The sequence below is a fragment of the Chrysemys picta genome, chromosome 3, assembly GCF_011386835.1.
Source record: "Chrysemys picta bellii isolate R12L10 chromosome 3, ASM1138683v2, whole genome shotgun sequence".
Taxonomy (NCBI): domain Eukaryota; kingdom Metazoa; phylum Chordata; order Testudines; family Emydidae; genus Chrysemys; species Chrysemys picta.
In genome coordinates this window covers 202,161,847-202,180,195 of record NC_088793.1, presented here as the reverse complement: position 1 = coordinate 202,180,195, position 18,349 = coordinate 202,161,847, and the positions used below count along the sequence as shown (strand labels likewise).

At 44.4% G+C, this 18,349-nt stretch overlaps 1 protein-coding gene across 2 annotated transcripts in view; it reads right to left on the bottom strand.

Moving 5' to 3' along the window:
* NAPB (NSF attachment protein beta) overlaps window positions 1-14,292 on the bottom strand; it is a 36,272-nt gene extending 21,980 nt beyond the window's left edge. The window contains exon 1 of one of the 2 annotated variants that reach the window (XM_005287444.5): window positions 14,056-14,292. In XM_005287444.5, coding sequence (XP_005287501.1) covers window positions 14,056-14,153 — 98 coding nt within the window. In that variant the 5' untranslated portion in view covers window positions 14,154-14,292. The remainder of the gene's footprint in view (window positions 1-14,055) is intronic. The other variant, XM_042846768.2, reaches the window with a different exon arrangement.
* Window positions 14,293-18,349: the final 4,057 nt, after the last annotated feature.

The window sequence follows — 18,349 nt, the reverse complement described above, 5'->3', positions numbered from 1 at the left end:
AAAATGAAAGTATTTAATACCTACTTTGCACAGGTGAAAGTGACTACCTAACGGGCAAGGTTGGGAAGATTCACAGGCTGAAACTGGCATGAGACAGACTAACCAGGGTTTTCCTAGAAGAGGGGAAATACATCTCATCTGGTCAGGGGCGCTGGAACAATTTTTATAATGGGGGGGCTGAGAGCCATTGAACCAAACTATAAACCCTGGATATAATGGAAACCACTTTAAGGCAGGGGCTGCTGCCGCACCCCCACTCCCTTAGTTTCAGCACCAATGCATCTGGTCCTGCTTCATGGTGCTATAGAGTAGATGAAAACCCATTTCTGAAAAGGCATGTGTTCTTCTGGCACCCTTACCTGAAAAATTTGTGCAGCCTTGAGCAAGCCATTTAATCTAGTCTGCCCCGCCATTCCCTCATCTGCAAAAACTGAATAATGCTTTCCTGCCTCACAGGGGAGTTGTGAGAATAAAATCCAGATACGATAACGATAAGGACCACAAAAGTAGGTAGAGACAGACTGCATATAATGACCAGAGGACCACTTCAATGGAGTAATTTTGATGTCCATTCATTGAGAATCAACTTAAAACACTAACAAATAGAAAATGCAACAGCCTACCTTTGCAAGATGCCAGAAACTCAAAGAGTATTGCATTCCTAAGGCATTTAATATTAGGACAGCCACACCCTTTCATAAAGAAGCGGCTACGGTTACTTATCTGCATACTAGTGCAATTCATCTGCTCTCCCGCTGTAAAGTCCTAGGTGAATGACTGGCTGGGGAGCTGCAGGACTGTAATTTAGGGAATAGCTACACTGCCACTGGGAGCGAACCCCCCAGACCAGGCAGACAGACTTGGATTAGTGGGGCTCGAGCTAGCACACTAAAAAAGTCAGAGAACGGCTGCTGCAGCTCAGGGTTAAGCCCAGCTGAGCCCTTCAGTTAGAGAGCCCGAACTCCAGTTCTCAGCCGCAACATCCACACTGGTACTTTTATGCATGCTAACTCGGGCCCTGCAAATGCAAATCTGTCGACCTGGGCTGGGAAGATACAACTTTAGTGGCCTTTCCGAGGTTGATCCTGCAAGCTGATGAGCACTGCAGGAAGCACAAAAAAATGGAAGTGTTAATGTCCAGCACTCACCATCAGCACCTGTGCAGAAAGGCGGCTTTCAGTATGCCTTGCACTGCACACAGCCCAGCTGAATAGGAGAAGAGAGGGAGTAGGTGTGATGGGATGGGGCTTGGGTGGGAAGGAAAGTCAGAAGTAAAGCCAGGATTCGGTGTTTAAAGCATAATCCAGTGACTGCAAACGTTGTCAGCTCACCAGATTGCAGATCTCCCCCCCATCCCAGCTACTTTCTCTTACTGGAGAGTGATTAACAAAGCGCTCTGATCAGCAGCACTACCTACAGCTCAGCACCGCTCTCTCACAACCTTCTTCTATATCCTTATAAGCCAGGGGTGGGCAAACTTTTTGGCCCGAGGGCCACATTGGGGTTGCAAAACTGTATGGAGTGCCGGATAGGGAAGGCTGTGCCTCCCCAAACAGCCTGGCCCCCACCCCCTCTGACTTCCCGCCCCCGGACTGCTCCCAGTCCCCTGACTGCTCTGACCCCTATCCACACCCCCACACCCTGACAGGCCCCCAAGACTCCCATGCTTATCCAATGCCCCCCATCCCCCAACCGCCCCCCAGAACCTCCACCCCATCCAACCGCCCCCTGCTCCCTGTCCCCTAACTGCCCCCTGGGACTCCCCGCCCCTTATTCAACTCCCCGGCCCCAGCCCCCTTACCATGCCACTCAGAACAGCATGTCTTGCAGCCGTGCCACCCGGCCAGAGCCAGACACTGCCGTTCTACAAGGCAGGAGCGCGCAATCCCACCGCCCAGAGCGCTGCCCGTGCGGCGGCGTGGCTACGGGGGGAGGTGGGAAAAGGGACGACAGGGACAGCGGGGGCTAGCCTCCCTGGCCAAGAGCTCAAGGGCCGGGCAGGACGGTCCCGTGGGCCAGATGTTTGCCCACCTCTGTTATAAGCACTAAAGTTACAAAGAGCTTCCCAAAGCATCCAAGAACTGCTACAACCTCATTTAGAATCATATTTTATAACTGACTGGTCACGGTGCACTACATTTTATAGAGAATCTTGTCAGACATACTGTATGGAGAATTCTAGTCTTTTTCTCAGTGTGTTGAGGACATTCGCCTGTTCTAACTGAGTGTGGGTGGGGAATAAGAGGGAAAGAAAAAAATCCCAAACTGAAGAGGAAGTTCTGCACCCGCACAGAAGACTAAGCACTGAAATATAAACTCTAAAAGTGAAACTCAATCTAACTCCCACTCAAATTGGCAACTGTGAAATGCACAAGATATTCCCCAAGGAAAGAATCCAAGCAAGCCAGACAAAGTACTAATGGACGTTCCAAACTGTGGAATCAATGTTCTAGTAGCGTTTATCACAGTAAGTGTTTTATGCCGTGAAGCTTGCTAATTATTAATGTAGATCTGGTTCTGAAACCTACCCACAGCTATCTGACATTGAATGCTTAAAATGCCCATATAACCTGGTCTCCTGTGAACTCAAAAATTAAGAGTAAGCAAATAGAAAATAAAGAAAAGTCTGAAGTACACTTCACTAGTGTAGCTATTGTAGCACAAGCTATAATTAAATCAAGTGTTAGTTTTTCCAGTATCATTACGCCAATTGTTTTCAATATTATCTTTTACTTTGCTAACACTAAAGGCCAGACCCGTCAAACACCAATGTGAGCTTTGTGTAAAGACTGGAAGTAGATTACGGTTCCCTAAATTCTGAGGACAATTTAAGGGACATTGGTTTAGAGGACTGTGAGCCAAGACTTCAGGCCCCAAAGAAAGCTTCAACAGGGCAACTCACATGCTTAAAATTAGGTTTGGTCTTATGTACCTTGTGGAATTGTGACCTCTATCTCCAGCTATGCCACTGCCTCAGTGTCACCTCCTGAATGAAGTCACGCAAGTGACTTTGTCTCAGTTTACCCATTTGTAAAATGCATATGATACTTAAGTAGGTTGGGTATGAAGGTGCTGGAAAGTTAAAGTATTTGGTGTTCAAAAAGCACTCGGAGATCCTTAGTTGAGGAAAACGTACACATGCTTACCCTTAAGAAAAGTATCTTCAAGGTGACCCTCTGGATCTCCATGCATTCCCTCACAGGACAGTTCAGAAATTATGAGTAAGCCTCTCCAGGCACTGTTTCAGGAGGATAACTTTGCAAGCTACAGTGACTTAGTAAATCAGGAAGTAGTCAATATGTATAACCATTTCAATCTCAGTTATATGTTACACTAAATCGTTTTCACTCCCTACTTATCTACAGGACTTTACTATGCTGGAGATAAGGAAAATTGTGTGTCTGAATTCTTCCCCCAAAGCTACAGGAAGGCTGAAGCCTCATTAGCAGATATGTGAACCTTACTATCTCAAAGAATAAAAGCTCTTTGTAAGTGCATACTATTATTAAACAGACATGTCCAACTAGTTAACAAACACTCAATTTCTGATAAGCCATATCTTTGGCATTCCCTTTTCTACTCCATGATTAGTTTGCGGTATTTTTATTACAATGGCAGCATCTAAACATGAATTGTCATCTCTGTGTAGACAAGACTGATATGTTGAAAAGGTTTAACAGAAAGAAACACAAAGGATCATATTCTTTTCTCAACTGCACCAGTGCAAATCCAGAAAACCTAAATATAGAAGTGGCTACCCATTCCCTCTATAATAAGTCCTGTGAAGTCAATGGTGATTGTGTGAATACAATGTATGTGAATCCGGAATAAAGAAAATAATTTGGACCAAAACATCTATTCCAGGAGAACGTTTCCTATTTAATATGGGCCACGTTCTTCCTTAACTCAATGGGGTTGCAGGAGAAAAGTGATGGAAAAAAATTAGCCTTGCTTGAACAAATACCGGTAGGCATTGAGCAACACAAGCAGAAAGACACAGCAAAATAACGACCAAAACTAAAAAAAAAAAAATTTTTTTTAAACCATTTAAGTTCCTAAGTGACAACACTGTAATTACCTACTACATTATTTATGAAACTTAAGCACTTAAAAACAAGGAAATGAATACAGATTTCATAATTCTTACACTGCCCACATAATACACACATGCATATTATTCTCATCAAGTATAAATAATGCATATTTCATCACAATATTCACTCTGACTCATGGACTTTTTTAATCTTAATTTCTGTATCTCAATATTTTCTTTTAAGGGATATTATCAAATGAAAATTATCATCAGTAAATCCATTTTTTAAATTGGCAGTACACGTTTTATGTAAAATATATATAACTGCGCTTTTTAAAGAATAATTGTTTAACAGAAAAAGAGTTTTACATAGATTTATGCTAACTTTATGTATAAATGTGTACACAGACGCTAGCTTACTCGAATCCCGGGGGGTACTCGACCCCCACTCTGCCCCAGGCCCGGCCCCCACTCCACCCCCACCCTGCCTCTTCCCGCCCCCACTCTGCCCCAGGCCCTGCCTCCACCCCACCACCCCGCCCCTTCCCAGCCCCACACACCTCTTTCCGCCTCCTCCCTTTGCCTCTTCCTGCCCCCGCTCCACCCCCTCCCCCCAGTGCCCCCTGCATGCTGTGGAACAGCGGATTGTGGCAGGCAGGAAGCTCTTGGAGGGAGGGGAAGAGCCGATTGGCAGGGCCGTGGGCAGGCGGGAGGCGCTGGGGTGGGGGGTGGCACTGACTCGCAGGGCTGCCAGTGGGTACTGAGCACCCACTATTTTCTCCCCATGGGTGCTCCAGCCCTGGAGCACCCATGGAGTCAACACCTCTGTAAGCGTAGCAAGCTGTGTCATCGTCACTAGTATAGGACTGTAACTATGGCTACATCTACACTTGGAACTGGAGGTGTGGGTCCCAGCTCCAGTAGACACACACACACACACACACACACACACAAGCACACAATAAATAGTACTGTGCTGCAGTAGCAAATGGTAGCCCAGACTAGCTGCCGCGATTACACACCCGCCCACACTCCACGGGCATGTAATTGGGGGCAGCTAGGCCATGCTGTTGTTTTTGGCATGCTACTGTGGACTATTTTCCTCTTTATAAGCCTTAAACACACTGGGCTTAAAACTGCCATTGACTTCAGTGGGGCCAGGATTTCACCATCAAGTCGTTTGCTTTTTAAACACTTACTGGCTGACTTAGAATGATGCTCCCTCGGCTCTCGTCCCCTAATGCCCCTATTCTACATGCACTACATTGATGACATCTTCATCATCTGGACCCATGGAAAAGAAGCCCTTGAGGAATTTCACCATGATTTCAACAATTTCCATCCCACTATCAACCTCAGCCTGGACCAGTCCACACAAGAGATCCACTTCCTGGACACTACAGTGCTAATAAGCGATAGTCACATAAATACCACCCTATGCCGGAAACCTACTGACCGCTACATTTACCTACACGCCTCCAGCTTTCATCCAGACCACATCACATGATCCATTGTCTACAGCCAAGCTCTAAAATAGAACCGCATTTGCTCCAATCCCTCAGACAGAGACAAACACCTACAAGCTCTCTATCAAGCATTCTTAAAACTACAATACCCACCTGCTGAAGTGAAGAAACAGATTGACATAGCCAGAAGAATACCCAGAAGTCACCTACTCCGGGACAGACCCAACAAAGAAGGTAACAGAACACCACTAGCCATCACCTTCAGCCCCCAACTAAAACCTCTCCAGCGCATCATCAAGGATCTACAACCTATACTGAAGGACGATCCCTCACTCTCACAGATCTTGGGAGACAAGCCAGTCCTTGCTTACAGACAGCCCCCCAACCTGAACCAAATACTCACCAGCCACCACACAACAAAAACACTAACCCAGGAACCTATCCTTGCAACAAAGCCCGTTGCCAACTCTGTCCACATATCTATTCAAGGGACACCATCATAGGACCTAATCACATCAACCACACCATCAGAGGCTCGTTCACCTGCACATCTACCAATGTGATATATGCCATCATGTGCCAGCAATGTCCCTCTGCCATGTACATTGGCCAAACCGGACAGTCTCTACACAAAAGAATAAAAGGACACAAATCAGACGTCAAGAATTATAACATTAAAAAACCAGTCGGAGACCACTTCAACCTCCCTGGTCATTCAATTACAGACCTAAAAGTCGCAATACTCCAACAAAAAAACTTCAAAACCAGACTCCAACGAGAAACTGCTGAATTGGAATTAATTTGCAAACTGGACACCATTAAATTAGGCTTGAACAAAGACTGGGAGTGGATGGGTCATTACACAAAGTAAAACTATTTCCCCATGCTAATTTTTTCCCCTATTGTTACTCACACCTTCTTGTTAACTGTTGGAAATGGGCCATCCTGATTATCACTACAAAAGTTTTTTTTCTCCTGATGATAATAGCCCACTTTAATTGATTAGTCACATTACAGTTGGTATGGCAACACCCATTTTTTCATGTTCTCTGTGTATATATATCTTCCTACTGTATTTTCTACTGCATGCATCCGATGAAGTGGGTTTTAGCCCATGAAAGCTTATGCCCAAATAAATTTGTTAGTCTATAAGGTGCCACAAGTTCTCCTCGTTCTTTTTGCCAATACAGACTAACACGGCTACCACTCTGAAACCTGTAGAAGAATTAAAAGGGAAAATTAAACAGCACGGAAAGTGGTTGTGGTTCACTAGAGACACGTAGTGAAGCAAGACCCAGGGAAAAGGGTTGAAGGCCAAATGATTTACACAGCTCAGAGAAAGACAGTCATTAAGATTTTTCTTATGACTAGTAGTGCTCTTCAGAAAGGCCTTTCATTAACTGTCGCCAGTGACATACGGCCAAAGAAATGGGTTCAGACCCTGCAACTAAATCCACATAGAGACCCTTAACCCCACAAGGATCCAATTACAGGACTGGGGCCCCAGTCAACTGGAAAAGAAGATTTCTCAACACAATTCGTATCTTGAATAAATAAGACCCTCTTATATTATCTCTTGCTGAAATAAATTGATCCTTTCACAGAACAAGGCTTCATACAAAAATGTTGCTATTTTGACAGTCTGTTCTTGGTACGTTAAAATATTTTCCAGACTCTGGGCCTGATGCAAACCTTACTGAACTCAACCCCCCACCCCACCCCACCAACTTCAATGGGCTTTGGATCAAGCCCTATGGTTTAGTTTTGAGAAAAGACAACTGAAGGGGGAGCTGATACATCTTCCAATATGTTAAGGGCTGTTATAAAGAGGATGGTGATCAATTGTTCACTCCACGTCCACTGAAGGTAGGACAAGAAGTAATGTGCTTAATCTAAAGCAAGGGAGATTTAGATCAGACATGAGGAAAAACCTTCTAACTATGCGGGCTGTTATGTTTTGGAATAGACTTCCAAGGAAGGTTGTGGAATCCCCATCACTGGAGATTTTTAAGACCAGGCTGAACAGACATCTGTCAGGGATGGTTCAGGACTAGGTTTACGTGATCCTACCTCAGCGCAAAGGGCTGTACTTGATGACTTCTCAATGTCCCTTCCAGCTCTACATTTCTAGGATTCCCTTACTTATACATGTAGTTCCAATTACCTTTAGCAGGCCTACTTGTGTGCGTAAGGGAAGGCAGAATCAGGCCCTAAAAAGGCAATTACACTGGAGAAAGAATGTTGCCCCACAAAGACTTCCAATTTTCCTTTAACGTTTATTTTTTAGAAACCCTCTCTTGCAGTTTATAAATAACTGAAATACAATAACATTTGGGGCAGCGGGGAGAAGAGTGAGAGGAAAGGAGGAAGAAAGGATAGAAAAACAGGGATATTGCTGCAGGCACTATAAGGGACAGGTAAATGCCTTCTTCTCAAAGAGCCCAAAAGTAAAAAACTTACTTGCTGATGCCACAGTATACGAGTCATTTAAAAAAAAATTTAAATATAGACAAAGTTTTAAGCCAAGGTATCTCGTAAGATCAACAAGCGCAGATTCAACAAGGCCAGAAGGGACAAATGTGATCATTTAGTCTGGCCTCCTGTAGAACACAGGCCATAGAACTTCCCCAGAATAATTCCTAGAGCAGATCTCTTAGAAAAAAAAATCCAGTCTCGATTTAAAAATTGTCCACGATAGAGAATCCACCATGACCCTTGCTCAGTTGTCACAATGGTTAATTCCTATCACTGTTAAAAATTTATGCCTTATTTCTATTCTGAATTTGTCTAGTTTCAACTTCCCACCATTGGATCATGTTGTACCTTTCTCTGCTAGACTGAAGAGCCGATGTCAAATATCTGTTCCCCATACAGGTATTTATAGACTATGACCAAGTCATCCCTTCACCTTCTCTTTCTTAAGATAAACAGATTGAGCTCCTTAAGTCTATCACTATAAGGCAGGTTTTCTAATCTTTTAATCATTCTCGTGGCTCTTCTCTGACTCCTCTCCAATGTATCAACTTCCTACTTGAATTGTGGTCACCAGAACTGGACACAGTATTCCAACAGCAGTCACATCAGTGCCAAATGCAGAGGCAAAATAACTTCTTTACTCCACTCAAGATTTGCCATTTGTGCATCAAATGATCACATTAGCCCTTTTGGCCACAGCATTGCACTGGGAGCTCATGGTCAGCAGTTTATCCACCATGACCCCCAAAATCTTTTTCAGAATTACCGGTTCCAAGGATTACTCCAGGCAGATTTCTGCACCAAAATTGTTGTAAAAATTCTGCAAAAATCTACTGTTTTATTTGTCAAAATAAACAATATAATCACAAAAGTTTCAATTATTTTGGTAATTTATTTCAAAATATCTGTCAGCAAGTACGTCGATAACATTACAGACAATAAAAAATATTCAGGAATTGTTTTTTGACAAATAGATTCTTGACTAGGCAAATTAATATAGAACTCTGAGTAATAATTCATTTAAACTATGATACAGAAAAGCATTTTCCACACCCCTTCAGAAGAAGTACAAAGGCTTGGTGGAGTCAGGAGTAACGGAGGAGCTAAGGGAGAGGGAAGTAATTGCTAGGAAGGAGCCTGGGTATGAACCTGGAGGGTTGTTGGGAGTGGGTGGGAAAAGTATAGAACAGGTTTTTTGGGTGGCTGGGGAGGGATTGTTAGGGAGCCTCCCCAATGCAGACCCCGGCTGACCCTAGTCTCTCCCATTCAGTCAGGAATATCTACCCCTGTCCCCATGTGTCCCTGCACCCCCATGTGTCCTTCCTTCCCCACTCATACAACCACTCCCCCCATCCTCATGTGGCCCTACACCCCCACTCAGCCACCCCCTTGTGGCCCTGCACCCCCTTCTCCTCTCCCCATGTGTCCCTGCACCCTGTCAGGCAGCCTCCTCCCCCATCTCCATGTGCCTCTGCACCTCCTCCCCGTCTCCATGTGTCTCTGTGTTCCCATTCAGCCACCCTCTTCCATCATGTGACCCTGCATCTTCTCCTGTCATATCTCCCAGCACCCCCTCTCCCATCCCAATGAGGCCCTGTGCCTCCACTCCCATTCAGCCTCTGTCCATCTGTCCTCCCCCCTAGCCCTTATGAACCCCAGTCTGTGACCCCCTAGCAGCTCCATGTGCCCCACGCTGTCTGTCTCTCCATATCCTCTGTCTCCTGACCTGGCCCCACTGGCGCTGTGAAGAAGGTAGCCTCAGCTGGGGCTCGCCCGGGAACCTCTGCTCTGTAAGGCAAACTGTAAGGCTACAGTTACGCTTTTTGATAAAAGCGTAACTGTAGCAACTTTCCCACAGAAGTTATTTTCTGCGGGGAAAAAAATTATGCGCGGCACATTAATTATGCATGCACGTGGTGCAGAATTCCCCCAGGAATAAAAGATAGAATCCCCATCCTCTGTGTATGTCTTTGTTCCTAGATGTATACATTTACATGTAGGTGTATTAAAACGCATATTGTTTGCTTGCGCCCAGTTTAGCAAGTAACCCGGATTGCTCTGTATCAGGGACCTGTGCCCTTCACTATTTACCACTCCCCCAATTCATGTGTCATCTGCGAACTTTATCAATGATGATGTTATGTTTTCTTCTAGGTCATTGATAAAAAAGTTAAATAGCATAAGGCCAAGTACCGATCCCTGCGGGACCCTCCTAGAAACTGACCCATTCAATGATTCCCCACTTATAATTCAATTTTGAGATTTATCGGTTAGCCAGCCTTTAATCCCTTTAATGTGTGCCATGTTAATTTTATATCATTCTAGTTTATTTTTTAATCAAAATGTCATTTCGTATCAAGTCAAACACCTTACAGAAGTCTAAGTACATTACATCAACACTATTACATTTATTAACCAAATTTTTAATTTCATCAAAAAATATATCAAGTTAGCATGACAGGATCTATTTTTCATACATCAGTGTCTATTGGCATTAATTATATTACCTTCATTTAATTTTTTATTAGTTGAATCCCATATCAGCCACTCTATTATCTTCCCCAGCATCGGTGTCAGACTAATAGGCCTATAATTACCTGTCATCCCACTCACCCTTTTTAAATATCAGCCCAATATTAGCTTTCTATCAGTCTTGTAGAACTTCCTTAGTGTTCCAAGACATATTGAAAAATCAACATTAATGGTCCAGCAAGCTCTTTTAAAACTCTTGGATGCCAGTTATCTGGACCTGCTGATTTTAAAATGTCAGAGTTTAGTAGTTGCTGTTTAACACCCTCCTGAGATACTAGAGCAGGGGTAGGCAACCTATGGCACGTGTGCCGAAGGCGGCACGCGAGCTGATTTTCAGTGGCACTCATACTGCCCGGGTCCTGGCCACCGGTCCGGGGGGCTCTGCATTTTAATTTAATTTTAAATGAAGCTTCTTAAACATTTTTAAAACCTTATTTACTTTACATACAACAATAGTTTAGTTATATATTATAGACTTATAGAAAGAGACCTTCTAAAAACGTTAAAATGTATGACTTGCACTCGAAACCTTACATTAGAGTGAATAAATGAAGACTCAGCACACCACTTCTGAAAGGTTGCCGACCCCTGTACTAGAGGAATGGAAAGAGTGTTATCAACATCATATGGTATGACTTCATTATTTGTTTTACTCCCCAAATATAGAACAGAAATATTTATTGAACACTTCTATCATTTCTGCTTTATTATTTATATTTCTACCATTTCCAACTAGTAATGGACCAATACCACTGTTAGAATTTGTTTTGTTCCTAACAGACTTAAAAAAACCCTCCTTATTCTCCTTAACTCTGATGCCACAGATTTCTTCTTGAATCCCTTTGTTTCCTTTACCAATTTTCTACAATTCCTAGGTTCAGATTTATATTATTATCAACTTCCCCTTTCTTCCATTTGCTATATAGTGCGGCCTTCACTTACCCTCCAAACCAGGTCAGTTTTTTAACCAATACAACTTTCTTCCTCAATTTTGGTTTTTGGAGCATCTAGTGAAGAGTTCTTGAACAATTCCCAATTACCATTCACATTTTTCTGATTAAATTCTTCCTCCCAGCTGATTTGGTCATAACTATTGTAAACTTTGTGAGACTGGCCCTTTTAAAGCACCAAGTATATATGTTACTGGTAAAGACTTTACTCTGTTAGTCTGTAGATTGATGAAAAATAGACATATACAACATTTAAACTTCAAACCTTGAGTAAAATTCCTCACATGATATTTGCTTTATTGAGAGGCCAAATGAACAAATACTTAGGCCGTGTCTACCTTGTCTACATACAAGCTTTCAGTGGTTTAGTTAAGATGATTTAGTAAAATGGTGAAAACCCCTGTTTGGACATTCTTATTTTGGTTTAAGAGCTACTTATTTCAGTTTAGCCTAACGGAATTAAGCTAAACCAAAATAAGCTCTTTTTTGCACCAGGTTAATAAAAATCAGTATAGAGATCACACCTTAAGTTTAACCGGTGAAACTCTGCATATAAACCAGCCCTTACAAAGGCAAGACTCAAGTTGCTGGAATCAATGTACATGTTAATTTTAAAGTAGGTTACTGCATTTGACTAATGCAGCCCATAAAATAATTTATTAAAGCAACCAGGCAAAAAAACTCACTACAGGCCTTGCCTTGTACCATGACCTCAGACTAAACACATTAAGAGTTAAATCTTGCTCAGTGCAGAAGAAATTATATTTAATTTAGGGAATTAACATTTTCATAAGGATATGCTAAAATGAAGCATTATTTTTGTTCCAACCTACTAGCAGGCCTTCCCCACTGCTCTCAGCAAAGAATTTTTTTCCTCTCTGAAAGAGAGAAATTAACTTTCAATTCCTTGTTTCTTAAATAACAGACTCACTTCATAACAAACCTAACAGAAACCTCCGTCACAGCAGTAACAGCAATGTGGCTCTAATCCCCTTAGCCTTCTGTAGGACGGATACCAGAATCATACATTTGAACTAATAGCCTAATGGGATTAGATACATGCTAGGTAATTAACTGATCTTCTGATCAATATTGTTTACAAACCTTGCCAACCTTTATTCTAGAAATATGACAATTTCAGCATCAGATTATGTCTCTCCAGAAAGGAGAGAGATTAGAAAATTGACAGACACACATAAAATATCCTTAAAGTACTAGCTAAAAGTCAGGAGTTATTATGAATGTAAATGATGCATTAGCTGCTGTGTGGCAGATCAGATGATGATATTAGAGGGGAAGAAGAGGAGAAATCATCATTCTCCATTGTAAAGCCCCAATAACGTAGAGCAGCCTCCTCCACTGCCACTAGAGGATTATCAAAAGAGAGTCTCCTCATTGTACAGAAACCGGGATTACGGGCTAAAAATGCTACTTCCTTCAGAAGCAACTAATCACTCTGGTGGTTTCTTATATAAATGATGTCTGTTAAGCAACAACTTGGAAAGAAAGAGAAAGAGGGGTAAATGCAGGATGTTTCCCCACAACCCCATCTCACCCATCAAAAGCTTTAATCACTGCAGAGCGCTCAGTGATCCGATTCCACGCCTAGCTTTAACACATACTGTCATTATTTACAGAACACTGGAACTTTTGCATCCGTACAAGGCATAACAACAGACAGGCGACGTGGGAAAATTATACAGATACAACCAGGGGACAAGGCTCTAAAGGCAACGTTTTGTTCTCCTCCCCTTCCCTCCCAGCAGCAACACAGCAGAGAGAAGGAAGCTTTTTCCTGATGGCAGGCCTGGGAGGGAAGTCAGAGGGATTTTCCTGTATACCATCTGCGTAAGAACACCATGGGCATCCTTGTATTATAGATCAATACCTGTAGGGTGGCATGAATAAAGCCGACTGTGAATACCAGGGTGCATCCAGGAACAGGGTGCAATCAGAGAGGCACCCTCTAGGGTGGCAGAAATACAGCCGATAGTGAATTACCAGGGTGCACCCTGGAACAGGGTGCAATCAGAGGGGCACCTCTAGGGTGGCAGGAATACAGCCGATAGTGAATTGCCAGGGTGCACCCAGGAACAGGGTGCAATCAGAGGGGCACCTCTAGGGTGGCAGGAATACAGCCGATAGTGAATTGCCAGGGTGCACCCAGGAACAGGGTGCAATCAGAGGGGCACCTCTAGGGTGGCAGGAATACAGCCGATAGTGAATTGCCAGGGTGCACCCAGGAACAGGGTGCAATCAGAGGGGCACCTCTAGGGTGGCAAGACTACAGCTGACTGTGAATTACCAGGGTGCACAAAGAAATAGGGTACACAAGTATTAAGAGAGGCAGCGCTAGGAAGGCACCACTACAGACGATTGTGAATAAGACGTGTGGGTGTGCACGTAAATATTGTATCTCTCTCTCTCTCTCACACACACACAAACACACACACACACACGAGTCATACGCCTCTCTAATGTCTGTGCACGAACAAGCCGAGCCTAGTGATCACCCCGGTCACCTCACGGCCCTCCCACGCACGTCCAGCCGCCCCCTCAGCTCCACCCCCCCCGGCCTGCGCCCCCCGCGCCCGCTCACCCGAAGAGCCCCCTGAGGAACGAGTGCGAGGACTTGACCCGCTTCTCGGCCTCGGCCATGAGCTGAACGGCCTCGCGCTCCTTGCCGCTGCTGTCCATGGCGGCGGCTCTGAGGGGATGCGCGGGCCCGGCCCTGCCCTGCCGCCGCCCGCCCCGCCCCGCACGCCGGGGGGAGCTGAGCCGAGCCGAGCCGAGCGGTGTCGGGAGCTGTAGTCAGGCGGGCGGGGGAGCGGAGGCTACGGGGGATGGGCTGAGTGTGTGTGTGTGTGTGAGAGAGAGAGATACTGTCATTCAGCATGTGACTGTGTGTGATGGTGTCAGTGTGTGACGGTGTGCGTGCACGTGTGTAACAACGTGTGTGTATGACTGTGTGCGTATGTGACGGTCTATGTGTGATGGTGTTAAGGGGAGGGGTGTATAATGGTGTCAGTGTGTGATTGTCTCAGTATGTGTGTGTGTGATTATGTCTGTGCGTGATACTGCCAGTCTCTGTGGGTGGAATTGTGTCTGTGTGATGATGTCAGTATGCGAGCACACACAATGGTGTCCGTGTGTGATTGGGTCCATGTGTGTGATTAGGTCTGTGTGATACTGTCAGCGGGTGTGAGTGCAAATGGTGTCAGTGTGTGATGGTGTCGGTGTGTGCATGTGAGAGATGGTGTCCGTGTGACACTGTCACGGTGTGTGTGATATTTAATATTATATTTATTATAATATGTTGACACTATCAAAATGAAATGTTTTTATCTTATCAAAGAGAAACAATTGAACAGTATTGAAATAAAGCTTTTCAGTGTTTCTGAATCAAAATTTTTTGGAATTTCCATTTTGTGGAAAATTTTGACATTTTGAACAAAAACAAACTTCAACATGTCAGAATTTCCCAGGGAACAGAAATTCCATTTTCCAACCAGATCTAGTTTTAGGCTTTCACCCTAGAATGCCCTATTGTCCTGCAATACATGCAATCAACACTTAGTAAAGTTATACAGTAAAGGTATTAAGACATATCTATGGACGAACATGGTTTTACATGAAAAATAAATTGGGATTAGCTGGTTGCGCTGTATTTTTCCATAACCATTTTCAAATGTCTTCACACGTGAAACAAGCAATTTTGCATTTGGAAGAGGGCTTTAACTTGCCTACTTTCTATAATTTATGATAATGCTAAATGCGACTGAATACACATCTCTAATGAATGAAATCATTCTGAAAGACATAGTTCAGATGGAAGTACACAGCAATACAAACATTGGACCTAACCCTTAATTGTTGCATTAAGGGTATGTCTGAACTGAAATTAGATACCGGTTGTTGGTCTGTTCCAGCTGACTTGGGTTCAAGGGACGCAGGCTAAGGGGCTGTTTAATTGCAGTGTAAAGTTCCTGACTGCAGCCTTAGCTCTGGGACCCACCCACCTCTCAGGGTCCTAGAGTTGAGGATTCGGCCTGAGCTCAAACATCCACATCACATTTAAACAGCCCCTTAGCCCAAGCCCTGCAAGACCAAGTCACCTGGCATGGGTCAGTCGCAGGTTTTTAATTGCAGGATAGACATACCTTGTGTGTAGAACTAGGATGATGAGTAAAATATCATGCACAAGCACAAGGGGGCACTATTGACAATATCTTCCATGAAACTGGAGGTTTATTATTTTGCTTAACATGCAATGCACAGTACTGGTAGATTACAGTCGTAAGGCAAGCTTACGGAGACAGCATCCCACAAGCATAAAGCAGAGGCCTTGAAATCTGAATAGGGAAGAGAACAAAAAGTGCAGAAAACTCTGTTGGAGAAGCTGGAAGTGACAACCAATGAGCAACTTCAGAGATGGATGGAGCTTTTTAAGCTTAGGCCTTGGCTACACTCGGGACTTCCCAGTGCTGCCGCGGCAGCGCTGTAAAGCGCGAGTGTAGTCGTGCCGCCGGCGCTGCGAGAGCTCTCTTGCAGCGCTGTATGTACTCCACCTCTCTGAGGGGAATAGCTTGCAGCGCTGTGAGCGAGCGTCCAGCGCTGCAGGCTCTGCTTGGGGGGGGCGTTTTCACATCCCTGAGCGCAGCAAGTTGCAGCGCTGTACAGCGCCAGTGTAGCCAAGGCCTTACTGAGGCTTTCTGTGGAGTAAATCTTCCAGTAAAATCCCTTGACAATGTAACCCTGAAGGAGTATTTAGAATGTGACCTGAAAAATGTTGGAATCATACCAAGTTCAAGACATCTACAGCAATTCTACTAGCCAACAGTCCTTGAAAATCATGTCAATTAAATTAAAGAAAAGCTGAAGACTTGTGATGGATGGAATATTTGAACTCAACTGGGCTCATTCGGCTATGTCCTATAGCTGGAAAATTAGTTAAAATAAAATACTTTTTTATACAGCCACATACAAGTTCAGACATTTAAGTAAGGAGAATAGATGTCATACCGACAGAATGAGGGCCTATATCCTGGAAAGAAGTGACTCTGAAAAGGATTTAGGGGTTATAGTGGACCACCAATGAAACATGAGCTCCCTTTCTTGTACACAGTAGGTTGCAGGGCTGCTACTAGCAGATCAGGCTTTTGTACAGATATGAACTGGCTATAGAGCTTCCTTCTCAGAGAAATACACACCAGAATGTTCAAAATAAGATCCTTTAATGTTCTGCCAGGTGTGGTTGAGGGTAGCTTAAATAAGGTGTGTTACACACAGTGCCAACTAATGGCTGAACTGTATAATACAGTTTGGCATTCCATTACATCTCCCCTTTTAAGTTCTACATTCCTACAATATGCAAAATGTACACTATCGTGATATCTTTGAAGTTCAGTATGCATCAGTCCGTTAAGTGGCCCTGAATCATACTGGCTTTCTAATTACATGATCTGAACGCATAACAACTTGGGCATCTGGCTGTCCATTAGTTGCAATCACTGGCTGTGGTTGGTTTGGAATCTTTGAGTCTTCTTTTGTTCTGCACCTGCCATCTGTAGAGTTTGCGCTGTAAATTGTTCCTTTTGAGGAACAAACTGTAGATGTTGACGGTTTCTGTTGAACTCCCCACTGTTGGTCTTGATCACACATGATTTGGGCAATTAATTTTTTTTTCTTTACAACAGCTGGACCTATAGCTCCTCAGCCCAGAGATGACATGTGGAGTGATCACGTAACCGCTTCCCCGCCCTGCTATCAAGAGTTACGCGTCATCTCTGGGCTGTGGCACAGCAGCAGAGCCAGAAGCGCCAGGACAGCAGCGAGCGAGCACCTCGGGGAACATCTCAGGGCAGCTGGGCTCTGCAGCCAGGGGGCGGTGCTGGCCGGCGCCAGCCTCCTTTGGGGGAGAGGCAAGAGCGCATCGGGGCGCAGCTTGGAGCTGTGCCACCTGCCCTGCCTGGGGAGCGCCTGGCCATGCAGAGGCGGCCTGGCTTGGGAAGCAGCGCAGGCAGCCCGGGACTCAAGCGGGCCAGGCAGCTCCCACCAGCTTCTGATCTGCCAGCTCCTGGCAGGAGGCAACGGTTTTCAAACTGTGAGGAGTGCCCCACAGTTTGAAAACCCCTGTGCTAAATGGAAGGCAAAAATCAGCCCCTTTTTCCATCCCCGTGGCTTTGCGCTCTGGACAGTTGCCCTGCTCGCCCCACCATGGTTACGGCCCTGGGAAGATCATCATGTCTAGGTTATTTTAGTCCAATAATTTCTTTATAAGATATTATTATTTCTGTTTGTTCAGTGTAAGGAGCCTCCACTCTTAAGCCTCTGACTCCACTGTTTTCAGTCCCCCTCCCTATGCACTCCATCACTTATAAATGGCCCAAAAATTCCTGGGTGTATACATAGCCTCCAGCCTGTCTCTATTTTGTTTTCATTTAAACTCAGGTAGACTCATAGACTTTAAGGCCAAAAAGAACCATCATGATAATCTAGTCTGACCTCCTGTACATTTCGGGCCACAAACCCTCACCCACCCACTCCTGTAATAGACCCCTAACTTCTGGCTGAGCAATGTGGGTTCAATTCCCTGGTCTGCAACAGACTTTGTGTGTGACATTGGGCAAGTCACTTAGCCTCTCTATGCCTCAGCTCCCCATCTGTGGGACATGAACAGTAGCCCTTCTCTGCCTCGCAGAGTTGTTGTGAGAATAAATATATTAGTGATTGTGAAGCCCATTGAGCTCTGCTGATGCAAAGTGCTATATTAGAGATAGGTTTCATTAGTAAGCTGCAAATCTCCAATTACTTCAGAAGTCCATTTGTTCTCCAATAGACAACATCACCCCATTTCCAAAACTGCGACTCTTCAAACCACTTAAGCTGAAAAC